This window comes from Tribolium madens, unplaced genomic scaffold, assembly GCF_015345945.1.
Source record: "Tribolium madens isolate multiple individuals breed KSU strain unplaced genomic scaffold, Tmad_KSU_1.1 Scaffold_2;HRSCAF=44;Tcas5.2_LGX, whole genome shotgun sequence".
In the NCBI taxonomy this organism is placed as follows: domain Eukaryota; kingdom Metazoa; phylum Arthropoda; class Insecta; order Coleoptera; family Tenebrionidae; genus Tribolium; species Tribolium madens.
The window spans coordinates 7,975,022-7,988,717 of NW_025400995.1; the positions used below are offsets into that span (position 1 = coordinate 7,975,022).

The 13,696-nt window shown below is 36.5% G+C and overlaps 2 protein-coding genes across 12 annotated transcripts in view; one reads left to right on the forward strand and one right to left on the reverse strand.

Annotated features, from left to right (window-relative positions):
* The first annotated feature begins 104 nt into the window (after positions 1 to 104).
* On the forward strand, positions 105 to 9,350 carry LOC123006777 (host cell factor 2). 2 transcript variants are annotated; one of them, XM_044401545.1, is made up of 13 exons: positions 105 to 510; positions 2,743 to 2,891; positions 2,946 to 3,501; positions 3,562 to 3,707; positions 3,763 to 3,900; positions 3,957 to 4,173; positions 4,713 to 4,892; positions 4,951 to 5,552; positions 6,653 to 6,848; positions 6,902 to 7,812; positions 7,861 to 8,019; positions 8,070 to 8,262; positions 8,321 to 9,350. In XM_044401545.1, the coding sequence occupies exons 1-13, from the start codon at positions 351 to 353 to the stop codon at positions 8,410 to 8,412; spliced, it is 3,699 nt and encodes a 1,232-aa protein (XP_044257480.1). In that variant the 5' UTR covers positions 105 to 350; the 3' UTR covers positions 8,413 to 9,350. The 2 variants fall into 2 exon arrangements, with proteins under 2 accessions (XP_044257480.1, XP_044257481.1); XM_044401546.1 differs by lacking the exon at positions 4,713 to 4,892 and having other exon boundaries at positions 106 to 510.
* A 729-nt stretch (positions 9,351 to 10,079) lies between these two features.
* The window catches only part of LOC123006776 (latrophilin Cirl), a 76,721-nt gene continuing 73,104 nt past the window's right edge, over positions 10,080 to 13,696 (reverse strand). For 5 of the 10 annotated variants that reach the window (XM_044401538.1, XM_044401536.1, XM_044401541.1 and 2 more), the window contains exons 10-15: positions 13,534 to 13,637; positions 13,235 to 13,279; positions 12,917 to 13,085; positions 12,651 to 12,866; positions 11,631 to 11,897; positions 10,080 to 11,498 (exon numbers count right to left, since the gene is read on the reverse strand). In XM_044401538.1, coding sequence (XP_044257473.1) covers positions 10,752 to 11,498; positions 11,631 to 11,897; positions 12,651 to 12,866; positions 12,917 to 13,085; positions 13,235 to 13,279; positions 13,534 to 13,637 — 1,548 coding nt within the window. In that variant the 3' untranslated portion in view covers positions 10,080 to 10,751. Of the gene's footprint in view, positions 11,499 to 11,630; positions 11,898 to 12,505; positions 12,867 to 12,916; positions 13,086 to 13,234; positions 13,280 to 13,533; positions 13,638 to 13,696 lie in introns of all 10 variants that reach the window. The other 5 variants (XR_006412830.1, XM_044401542.1, XM_044401543.1 and 2 more) reach the window with 5 other exon arrangements.

Sequence of the window (13,696 nt, forward strand, 5' to 3'; positions counted from 1 at the left end):
CAATTGTTGTGCTTTAGTTAGAGTTCTAGTTTTGTTGTTGGCGTCTACTGGTAGATGGCGCTCACAAATGACATGTTCTGTTTTACCGGCAGAGTGTTTCTACGCGTTCGTTCTTAGCCGATTTGACGAAAACCTTTTCGATGGTTTTGCCGCTAAAGTTGGTAAAGCGGAGTTATTTTCTTAGACTTTCTAAAACTTTGACTTCTTAAGTGTTGTATATGAAGATAGACTTGGGACAGTGAGTGAAGTTAAGAGTGTCCCGTGTGGCCGTTTTCGGCTCTGTCCACGTTTGAATTTGCAAACTTGCTGCGATTGGCTTTGTGGATGGTTATGTGCAATGTGATCACGTAATGGCGGGTAAGGCGTTACAGTGGAAATGTGTGGCTAATACCACTGGCCCTCAACCTCGGCCAAGACACGGACATCGGGCAGTCGCAATCAAGGATTTAATGGTAGTTTTCGGCGGCGGCAACGAAGGAATCGTCGACGAACTCCATGTTTATAACACGGGTATGCGAGCTTTAGACCGATAAATATGGCGCGGGGATTGTTGTTATTTATATTTACCCCCCAGAGCGGCTTCGGGGGCCCAATCTCGCCTTAGCCTCTCAGTAATCAACCCCGCTGGCCAGCATGTAACTTTTCTCTTTCAAAATTTCAAATGTCGCTTTTTTCGGGATTGTTTGGTTCGAAAACAAACATGGCCGTCAAACAACAACATTCTACAGGGACCGGACTGAGATTTTTCAAAAGTTTTTGCGAGTTTCTAATAACGCGATTTTTTTACCGCAACTTTCATTCATGCTGTTTCGTCACTTCTAAAAGGTTAAATTCGCCAACTTAACACTTTCCCTCCCATTGTCATAACCTCATGAAACTCATGATGCACCACTTTAAAGAAATTTAACCTAGTTTTGTTGAACATTTAGAAATTTAAAAAAAATGCTGTCGGTGACAAGTTAATCCAACAAGGCGCTTTTTTTTAAATTTGACACATGACTGTCATTACGTCACTAGTTGTTGCTGTGTTGTTATGGTTGCGTTTGATTCAAAAATCACGTTTTTGAAAAATTGTCAATACGGTTAATTGTCACAGAAATAAAATAAATTAATGAACAGAAATTATTTTTTTTACGCAATTAAATTAAATAGTAATTGAATTTTATGAAAGCAAAATGAAGAGTTCTGCTGACTAACACTATTGATTTTTAGATTTCATAAATAATAAATAAGTTTAAATTACAGGTACACCCTTTATAAAATTTTAATTAACGGATTTTTTTATTTAGTTTTCTACGCGTGATGTTTTTACAGTTTTTTTTACTGAGCTCTAAACATTTTGTTTATCTTTTTTGATAAAAATTCATTTATATAAAAGTGTGTCAAGTTTTGTACTTTTTTAAATTTTTATGAATGGGTAATAAATTAATGCGTGGTTATAAAAAAATCGTAATACAAAGTTTTCACTTTGTAAATTTTTATGAAAATGCGGAAACTGATAAGCGTTTAATGTCATTCTTGCATATCCGATTTTCCAGTTCATTTAACTTCAACTTTGAAAGTTGAAGCGTTTGTTTCTTTAATTGTTATTTTGGGGAGAGTCAAGGTGACTGTTGAACCCATTTTTTTATTTGATTGTTAAAAAATGGCTACGGAAAGTGACAATAACAAAAGGTAAGCGTGAACCGTACGTTCCATCATAAATATTAATTAATAGTCTTATATGAAAATAACTTGTTTTTTACCGGAAATATGTATCAATTATTTAATAATTATTTCACTTTTAGGCCTTCAAAAAAATACCGTTGTGTTACTTGACGTGATAAGTACAAAAATGAATGAAAATCGCCTGTTGTGGGTTTTAATTAGTGTATTATTTCATTAGTAATTATCGTTTTTTCGAACAATCTCATCACAATAAAAGCCATGCAGTTTTTCTTTGTTTGAATCGTTCAAGTGTAGCTGATAAAAATACAGGGTGCGCCAGAACTCGCGCCCTAGAGAAAAATGCCATGTAAGGTACGATACCAGGAACATGGAAAAAATGTAAAAAAATTATCTATAAAAATTTCAAAGTTATGAGAATTTAAATATTGCACTGTCACTATGTATTTCTGTTGGAAAAATAGTTTTCCAAGTTTTTTTACTACAAGCTATTAGAAAATGAAACAAGGAAGCTCTATCCTAAATTGTAACTTTGCTTAATGTTATTTCTGGTTTTTATTGGCAAAAGGACAAGGCACACTTTATATGGGAATTTAAGGACCACTCAAATTGGATAATTTTTATATCAATCGACGGGTCTCAAAAAGATGAACAAATCATATCATTGCGCCAAACGTGTATCTTGATTAGGAGCGCCAGAAATCGCGATTGAATTTTGAATTATTCTTATTGTTGGAGATATTAACTTCTGTCAACTTAAATCCCTATATCCATAAAAGTCTCCTTACTTATTTATGATGGGTTGTACATAGAATAAATACAAACGAGACCGATTTCTAAATTCGTGAAGGGTCTAATGTCTCTGTACCCCAACCCTAATTCACTAATTAAGTTATACGACAGTATTGTAAATTTTCAGTATTTCAATATTTATTTGAAATTTTTTTTTGGGGCGCGAGTTCTGACACACTTGTATATTATTTTATTCTTTGTATAAAAAAGTCAGCTTGGTATAAAAGAAATCCACAATTTAGCTAAAATGATTTAATTTGATTATTATTTGTTGTTGTTCTTTAGCAACCAACCAGTGGTTCGTGCCTATGACCAAAGGTGACGTTCCTCCAGGATGTGCAGCATATGGTTTTGTGGTTGATGGCACTCGCCTCTTGGTTTTTGGTGGTATGGTCGAGTATGGAAAATACAGCAACGAATTGTACGAGCTACAGGTATTTTGTTGAGCTACTTGTTACATTTTTTTCTCATTTTCTTCTCTGAAATAGGCATCAAAATGGGAATGGCGTCGCCTAAAACCCAAGCCTCCTAAATCCGGTCCTGCTCCGTGTCCTCGTCTGGGTCATAGTTTCACCCTCGTAAATAACAAAGTCTACTTATTCGGTGGTTTAGCAAACGATAGTGCCGATCCAAAAAATAACGTGCCGAGATACTTGAATGATTTATACACGTTGGATATACGTACGACTCCCGTACAGTGGGACATTCCTATAACCAGTGGCTCATCGCCACCACCAAGAGAATCTCATACGGGTGTCGCCTATATTGATAAGAAGAACAACAAATCGTTTTTGGTTATCTATGGCGGTATGAGCGGTTGCCGATTAGGTGATTTGTGGTTCCTCGAAACTGAAACACGCACTTGGAGTAAGCCGCAGATATCTGGAACGACGCCGTTACCAAGGTCGTTACATACTTCGACCTTGATCGGACATAGAATGTTCGTTTTTGGAGGATGGGTACCAGTAGTCGCCGACGACGTGAAAACCTCCACAAACGAAAAGGAATGGAAGTGTACGAGTACCATGGCCTGTCTTAATTTAGGTAAAAACAATAGCAGTTCTGTTTTAAGCACAGAATTTTTTAATTTGATTTTTTACATAGAAACTATGAGTTGGGAACAGCTGAATATTGACACAAGTGAAGAAAACGTGCCATGCGCTCGCGCCGGCCACTGTTCCGTCGGTGTGAACACGCGACTTTACATATGGTCTGGGCGTGATGGATATCGAAAAGCTTGGAAAAACCAGGTTTAACTCTTTCCTTATTCATCTCCGCAAACAATTTTTAATACATTTTATACAGGTGTGTTGTAAAGATATGTGGTTTTTGGAAGTAGATCGGCCCTCACCTCCTAGCAGAGTCTCTCTCGTGAAAGCTGGAACCCATTCTTTAGAAGTCAATTGGAATGGTTCGCCGAGCGTTCAGATGTATATTCTACAGGTGTGTTAATATTTCGTTTGTTTGATACTATTTTTAAAAAAATGTTTGGGAAATAGATACAAAAGTATGATTTGCCGACGCCTTCCCCTACAACAAATACTGCTGCTAAGTCTATACCTGCAAATACCACAGTCAAACATGTGCCTGCAGTGCCTCCATTATTGGCATCAGCTAAACCAACACCAATGGCTAAAGTTGCACCAGCAGTGACTCAACCGAAACAAGTCGTCCAAACAAATCCAATTGGAAGTCCACCTAAAACACAAATCAAAGGTAATAATGATCACATAATAGTGAAAATAATCATTGATTTGGCGACACGTGTTGTGGGGATATAGTCTGGTCTTGAAGTCCCAAATTGGGAATTTTTCGATCGGTTTCGTGACAGACTAATGTCGTGCCAACAAATAACAAATTTGGTTGTTTTTGGTTGAAATATTGGTCTGTAGGTCAGTGTTTGGGACACCTGTATTTTGGAGTTTATGTACACAAAAATACCGGAACGAATTTTTATTTTTAGTGCCTGTTGTTTTGATTTGTTTATGTCTATGATGCAACCGTATTTATTATTATTACTATTATTATTTAATTTTAGATCGAGTAGTTTTATTACGTGAAGAGAGTCAATTTGATTTACCTGAAAGCAAGTTGTAAATCTGTTTATTTATTTGAAGTCAGGTTTTAAATTATATAATTCAGATTTAATTAACTTGAGAGGTAGTGATAATTGGTTTTTCTTTATTTGGTAAAACTCGTTTGTTTTTATTATTTCTTTTTGTATTTGAAATAACCAGTGTTCTTATTATTTATAGTTCGAAATGCGGTGAAAAATACATCAGCATGTGCTCCACTCTTAATTGCACCTCCACAGAGTGCCATGAATACTGATCCTACAAAAGCTAGTACGTTGTCAGGCATTCAGGCACTAGCTGCAGCTGCTGCTGCTACCCAAAAAATAACTGTTGCCCCACAAACAACTCAAATCAAAATTGGTGATTATCATAAACCTGCGATTTCATTTCGAAACTTACATAAAATAATCTATTTCAGCATCGCCAAATGTACGGGTCCAAGGCACAACGGGTCCGATTATAAGACAGACATCACAGGTGACCGGTAAACCTTTGATCGTTCAAAAAGGCAGCAGTATTATACAGAAAAGTGGCGTACAACAGCAAGTTGTAACACTCGTCAAAACCAGTACGGGAATGACACTCGCGACATTACCAAAAGCCGGAAATATCGTTCAGAACAAAACACCCCAACAACCTAAAAATACTATCGTTAAAATTATGCCGAGTAATCCCTCGAGTAAAGTATTAACGACAGTCAAAGCTATACCATCGAATTTAATACAAATGAATAAAGCGACCGGAAAATTAATGCTGTCGAAAGGTGCTGGACAAATACCGACCATAAATAACCAACAAGTTATAGTCGTCAGTTCAAGTAGCGGTATTAGAACCATGCAATCCGTCACAAGTGCGCAAACCGTTCCTGTTGTCAAATCAACAACGGTCAATGTACAACCGATCGCATCTTCGTCGGCTATAACCGGACTACAAGGAGTCAAAATCGGCAAACCGATCACGTTATCTATGCCCATGACCGTTGTCGGCTCGCCCAAGACGCTCACCATCTCCAAAAACACCGTAAGTAGCTCAAAAACCGACAATATAAGGCCGTGACCATAACAACATGAATCAATATTTTGGAATACCCTTCACGCATTTACAGAAATATTGTTTTTTTTTCTTTATACAGGATGTGTCAGAATTCGCGCTCCAGAGAAAAATTTCAACTAAGATAAGATACAAGAAACGTGGACAAAATGTTTAAAAATTCTACCTGTCAAAAAATTTTGACATTTATTTTTTGACATTTGACATTTTTTATGTTTATTTAATGATGTTCTTGTATATGTTTTTTATAATTATTTAGTAAAGGTACAAAAATTTTGCCAATAAAAGCCACAAATAACATTGAACAGAGTTACAATTTAGGATACAGCTTCCTTGTTTCCTCTTTGTTTCCTCTTTTAATACCCTACAACAACAAAATTTGGAAAATTATTTTACCAACAGAAATAAATAGAGTCAAGTTGTAAAATTTAAACTCTCATAACTTCGAAAGTTTTATAGATAGAATTTTTTAAACATTTTTTCCATGTTCTTGGTATCTTACCTTACATTTTTCTCTGGGGCGTGAGTTCTGGCGTACTCTGTATAATGTGTTTTTAAAAAATAAATCTTACTTATGGTCATCTTTTTAAAAATAAAATTATTTAAAGTTTTATTTGTGCAAAGTTTCCACCAATACAAGTTACAAGTTTCATAATTGTTTATAACTCTTTGGGAATAAAAGGTTACGATATATAATAAGTGAAAAAATGAAAAATAAGTTACATAAAACTTTTATTTTTGTCAAATGTGAATAAAAATACCAATTAACATCACCTAAATAAAGAAAATCGATACACATAGCTATTGACAGGCGTGGCGTTATCATATTCATTCATACCTTAAAATTTTGCGTATAAGTTAAGACTCACCCTGTATAATTAGTTCATAAGTATAACTAACATTGCCATTTTGTACAGGAAGTCACCTTTTATTATTATTCTGCTATAAAGAACACTTGTGATTATTGTTTTCAAAAAAATGGACGCGGCTTTGTATAAAACATTTATTTACTCTTTTCTGGATTTTGAAAGTCGATGAAAAGGCAATAATAATAATTATTAATTCTTTAGAAACAAGTTATGATCGGGGGCAAACCCGTGACTGTACAGATGGCGGGCGGTAACAAAGTGACTTTGATGCAGCCCCAGCAAGGTTTGGGTAAAATCGTGCGTTTGCCGGTAACGTCGACAATAGCATCGTCGAACAATGCTGAACAACCAAAACTAGTTGTTGTTTCGAGGCCCAAACAACCAACAGCTACAATAGGTTGGTATTTGTTGTGTTTTAGCGATTGTGAATTGTTTTTTTTTTTTTGTTAGCTTCGTCATCGTTTGATGGTCCTGCAACAACAGATGTTGCATTAGCCGCTTTAGCTGCCGAGGCGGGCCTTATTGACCCCAAACCGGCTAAAGACGCGTCAGTGAGTGATGAAGGAGAAGCGGCTCAACAGGATTTAATTAGACAGTTGGAAGGGGACAACGTTGATGCCCCTGCAACGACAGAGTCGTCCACTGCAGATGAGGCTACTGCTATCTTGTTTGATAACAATGGAATTAACCAGACTTTAGGTTTGAAAGGAGGGTCGATGCGTATGCCGCCGTATAAACCGTTCAATTACAAGATGGGTTTGAGAGGTGGAAGCAAAGATTCGATTGAAATGACACATAATCAAAGTAACGAGGATGTAAATACTGATGAGAATATGACGGATGCAACGTCAATGAATGGCACTGTGAGTGAGGGGGCTGAAAAAATGGAAATAACGTCGGTGAAAGAGGAAAGCATGGATGAACAAGAAGAGAAATTCGATTCTTCGAATCTAGACGGCGAATTAGGTGCGAGTTTTGGCACTAATCAAGAAATGGCTGGATTTGGGGAACGACAAGATGGTGAAGAAGGGCCTCTACTCGACGAAGTGAAAAAAGAAGATGGCGATGCCTTATCTGCCTTAGCTTCGGCCGCTTTAGACCACTCAAAAGAAAACAAGAAGACTGATAATACGAATAATGTACCAGAAACGATTAATAAGGAGCAATGGCATACAGTTGGATTCATCAAAGGAAACAGTTGTGACGTTTTGAGTTACTTCATGTTGGATGAATGGTCCGATTTGACCGTTGAAAATTTGCCGGACTTGACCGGATTTCAGAGAATTTCGCTCGAACCAGGCACGGCTTACAAATTCAGAGTTGCTGCCATTAATTCAGTCGGAATTGGAAATTGGAGCGAGGTAAATTAATTAATTGGAAAAATTTCCCTTAATTTTTTGTGTTTATAGGTTTCGGCCTTTAAGACATGTCTGCCGGGCTTCCCGGGCGCGCCCTCCGCGATTAAGATCGCTAAATCGGGCGACGGAGCTCACTTGTCATGGGAGCCCCCTAGTAGCAATCAAGGTGATATCTTGGAGTATTCCGTTTACCTTGCCGTTCGCGGAAAAGTGAGTTTTTACCAATTTTTGAATGAATACTTTATTATTTGGGATTGCAGGATAAAGCCACTCCCCCGGCTCAACTGGCTTTTGTCCGCGTCTATTGTGGACCAAACAACTCTTGCGTGGTTCCAAATTCGACATTGGCGGCTGCCCATTTGGACACCTCGACAAAAGCCGCGATCATTTTTCGAATCGCGGCCAAAAATGATAAAGGATATGGACCCGCTACTCAAGTTAGGTGGTTGCAAGGTTTGTAAAATACTGATTCGTAATTTTAGAGCGGTGGTGAATGACGTTTTTGTTACAGATTCGCAAACTACAAATAAATCAACAAAGCGTTTGCAAGATGAACGTCCTATGTTTAGTAAGAAAATGAAATTTGAAAAAGATGAGAATTAAATGAAAAAAGTTTGTCTGCAATGACGTGAATTATCTTGAGACAAACTACGGGGCTGGTTAATTTTCAAATATATATTTTTTCTTTTTATTTGAATCCATCATGAAGTCCCATGGATTTGGTTTATTCCCGACTTTTTATTTACTTTGAGAAAAAAAAACATTCTAAAATGTATTTAATCAGATGAAACTGTGCTAGTGACTTTAAGTCCTATTTTATTTCTAAGTAGTAACAAAAAAAACTTTATTTACAATAAATTAGTTTGTGTGATATCGGTCATGATATCTTTTAGAAGAAAAATTAAACATTAACAGTGTAAAAGGAATGGTTGACTGTGTACTACTTTTTTTTTTCTCTATTTTTTACTATAAATCTTCAGGCTTTTTAAACATGAAGACCTTGTATTATTTGTAGATTGTTATAAGGTAAGGCTTAGGAATTTCTTTATTGATGTTGTCCGTAGTACAAATTTGTCAATTACGGATATCACAATATACGTTTGCACATTTTGTTCCCACTTTAAATTTTACTGCTATAATTGTTTTTTTTTCAGTTTATGTGAGTTGTTATTAAGGTGTCTTTTTACAGATACATTATATCAAGTAGAATAAAAATAGAACAGAGAGAATTGTAAATATTTATTGCTCATTCATTAAAGAACAGTTCATTGCGTTTCTCTTTATATTTATTTTTAAAATATAGTTTATATGTAATGTACGAAAATGGTAAGCGGCCAACATCGACTACAAAACGTGAAACATAATGAGGTGTTTTGGTAAATGTTCAATAGATATTCTTCTTACGTGAAACAGAATTTAATGTATAATTTTTAATTAAAGTTTCTGTAACTATTTTATCTATACTACATAGCAATATCATGTTCTTGAGTTTGTTACTATTGTAAAAAATTTATAATGCAAAAATAAATCATTCTGTTAATGATGTGATTTCTGTTATTAGAGATCTTGTAATTGATCATTGAAAATATTGTTTCATAAGTGGGAGCATAGTGTCTTTTGTTAAGTCAACAGTTTAACTTGTAAAAAAACTCATCTATTTTGTTTAATAACAATATCGCTATTTTGGTTAGTTACAACAACTGTTATATACAAATAAATTCATTTTCAATACAAAATTTTATTTTACTTAATTTCCAAAAAACTCATCAATTTTGTTTAATAACAATATCGCTATTTTGGTTAGTTACAACAACTGTTATATACAAATAAATTCATTTTCAATTCAAAATTTTATTTTACTTAATTTCCATTCACGTTTGCAAACAGTATTTTTTTTTTGTTATTTCTGTGCCTCTGATACGAATATATTTATGTACACTTTTGTTTTGAATGAAATGATTTTTGTTAAATTCTTGGTTACAAATGTAAAAGAACAGTATTGTTAGTTGCATATGTTACTATACTTCAGTATAAATAAAAGCACAAATTACATTGTGGAGAATACGAAAAGCCCTGAGTCGCAGGTGCGCAGTAGGCAAAATAAATAAGGATGGGAAGACGAGCTTCTCTCTTTAGTACACACAGAATGTCATCACTCTTATAGAGATTCTCTTTCTTATTCTTGACAAGATGTATTTGCTATATCAGTTCAGTTAGATGCTGAACAACGGATGGAAAGGAGTTGGGTTGGGCAGTGAAAGTTCTAAATCTACAAGAAAATTAATTTATTGGTCAGACTTTGTGATTTAATTTTAAAATTTAATACATTGTTTTGTATAATGGTGTATTGTTTATTTTAGCTATGTGTTAATGGACATAGCAATAATAACAATTTTATGCCTGACTAATATCATACCATTCAATCAACATGTACAAAGCTCTATACAATATATACAATTTAACATAAATACATTTTTTCCTAATTAAATCCGAAAAAACAATCATTTCAAGACAGTTAATGTTTTACAACTGAAAAATTAAATACAATAATAAATAAATAAGTATTCGTTTTGGAAGGTAGGAGAAGTGCTGAGCTATATTAAGATGAAATTGTTTCTATATTTACATTATGTGCTGGCTAAATATGGCTTAATAACCGCTACAAAAATTTCGATTTGATCAAAAATCGCCGCTCATTGTCCAGGAATGGAAAACGAAAAAGAAAACATGTAAAAAAAATAATTAAAACACGTAACAAGTTGACTGGAATAACTCACATCTAAGAGACATTCGTATTCACATAAATACTTTATTAAAATAGTTCACTATAAAATTATCACTTTCCTTCATTCAATCAAGCTGAGCTTTTCTAACTTAAATATAATGACCGAAAAGTTTGATCATGTGTAAATCACAGATATTCACTTGCGAATGGCAGTTTCCTAACTCTCACTATACTGGGGTAGGACCAGAGTTCGGGACGTATACGGGTCACGTGGGTACATCTCGGGTGGTTCTAAATGGCACACAACTGTTTCGCCGTCTAAAACGGCCGCTAGCGACCGCACGGTGTCTCCTCGGTATATATTGGGCCTCATCCTGTAGCCGTCGACGTCTTGCGGATACCGACTATGCTCTTTCTTGACAGCTTCGAGGATGCTCCGGTCCGTTCCGGGACTGTACGGGATCAACGGCCGATGATCCCCGTACGAACGCGATGATTGTCGACTCATATCACTCTGCCTCTTCCCATCCTCGTCACTCATATCACTAACCTGGATCTCGTTCCTCTCAATCTCCTCGTACACAGGGTCATCTTCAGGAGCGAGGCCTCGAGGAGTTCTCCCGTCGTAAATCTCGGTATAGGTATGGTGACTCCAGTGATTACCCCCCGATTTCGCAAAATTACCGTTTTTTTTACGAGTTCCATGCAGTTGCAGACTTTGAGGCAAAGGGGGATGCTTGGGGTGCGGTATCGTATCATGTCTTCGGTGGTAATCAGGAAAATTTAACTGAACGTTATTTTCTACTATAGCTTGATTGCAATCCGACGAGATGTATGCTTGACGACGAGCATCTTTGGCATTGTTGAGCCTTGTATCGGCTACAATTGGATGTGATCTGGGCGAGTCCTCTTGTTCTGATCCTCCATGACCCGAATCACGACTATATGACTTAAAAGAAATGTTCTGTAACGAAATAAAACCACAATTAGGCATGCGAATACGACAATTCGATTCTTAGGTTAGTACAAGCAAAGTGAATAAGAACAGAAATAGGAGACCCGGGTTAACGTCACCATGCAGCGGTGTGCTACGCACCTTCCAGTGTAAGGGTTTGTGAAGAGGACCCCAAGTGGAGGCCGATTTGGGTAAATTTGGAGTGATTGTGGAGTTTTTATAAAAATTACGAATGTAAGGTAACGTGGAGGTGTTTGGAGGTTCAAGAATAGGTGGGGGTGTTTGTGTGCCGTCTCGGGGTGGGCGACACAGAGTAGCAGCCGTGTTGCCCGAAGTAGAGGTGGACACAGGTGTTCGGCCGCAGCGATTCACGTTGCTGCAACTCCGGGAGTTCCAATCGCGCTGCAACTGTAACAGAGGGCGCCTTCACCTATCGTCGTCAGTAAGCAGGAAGCGTTAGTAAAACAAACTCTTACCAAACCAAACAAAGGAGAGAACATGCCAAGAGGGGGCGCGCAATGCACGCACCACCACAGCACCACACGCGAGTTAGTAAGCAGCTCAATGTGGACATTATTAGTCATGACAGACAAGAATTAACAAGCCAGTCGATAAAATTACAACAATTACAAATTACACCACTTACAAGAAAGCCTAAACTTTCACAAATAAATTTATTCCGAAACGCGATGTTACCGATTTATATAGAATCTAATTGTTCTGTTGTCTTGTATGCTAAATTGTAATTTTGACTGGCTTTCGACCGAAACGCTGATGATACAAAGAACATACAACGTGGTTCATTTTCTACAGCTTTAGTAGGTTTCTCATACATCCCAGTATCAAACAAAAAAAAAAAAAAAAACAAAAAAAAAACACTTTTGTTTTCTTGTTTGGTGGTCAGATGTGAAAAACTTTGCCAAAGAGTCGAAATTTGGCCACGTTGTGCATGTTCTTGTGAAGATGAAGACTGAAAAGCTACAAGACAGAGCTGCGTGGTTAAAGCAGGATAGTACCTTGTTGCGAAACATTGTGCAGTCGATTGTGGTTGGTAGTGGTGGTACTAGCATTGTTGAGATCGGTTCTAGTTAGAACCTGGACTAGCGCGGTAGGACGCACGTTATTAAGATTATTCGCGATGACTATATTGTTGGTACCCACACTAGTTCCATGTGGTGATAAGACGGAATTATCGGTCGAATGCGAATTTGTACCAGATGGGTTGCCATTTGAACCAGCGTATATACTTGTCCTTCGCTCTTTGTTTAATCCGGAACTTCCACTACTGCTGCCAGCGCCACCACCTGGCTTTGAACAACGCAAACATTTCGGCAGCCAGGAATGTCGCCGAATAAACTTGCGATACTCCTTACGAACCTAGCAAAACGATTTATACTAAGCTCTTTTTCTAAATGAATAGAACAAACCTTCTCGTTTTGTACACAGTGGAATGAGAAGATGAAGAAACCTTGAAGGGAGTTTAACAACGCAAATAGGTAAGCCATCACGACTGACTCCTGGTTGATAAATAGGAAACCAAAGGTCCAAGTCAAGCCTAGGAGAAATACCAAGACTATTGCACCTTTTAACCAGGCCCTGAAATTTCCAAATTATTTTATTATTGGTTTAATTAATTGTTTGCGTTAATGATTAAGTCATGCTAAAATTAACTAATCAACTACATGCAATCCTAAGTTAAAATCTAACTCTGACAGCGAGAAAGATAATAAAGAAAATTATCTTACAAGTGAGCTTGAAATTTGGTTTGAAGTGCATTTTCTTCCTTTCCACTACCATAGGATAAGAGCGCCATGCAAGAAAGAAGAACTTATATTAGAATTAAGACCAAACCACAAACTTTTCATTTTTAATACTTCGACCTCACAAACCAACCAAATACATTGATTATAACCATAACCACTTACATTTTAAAATCAACTCAAAAAGTTAAAACCTACGACAGTTGGTTTAAACCATGCCCAAATTTGTGCAACATTAATTATATACATTTAATTAGGAATTAATAATAAGTGATTAGAATTACCTGGTACTTGCTAGACGTGAGTGCTCCTTGTTTTTAATTGACACAGAAGCAGTCGCGTGTCGGCACATCATGACAACAGCCATTGCTAGGAAAATAAGGTTCAGCTGAAAAAAATAAAATGCGATATTAACAATTTGAATGGAACTGCAATGTCTTTTCGACT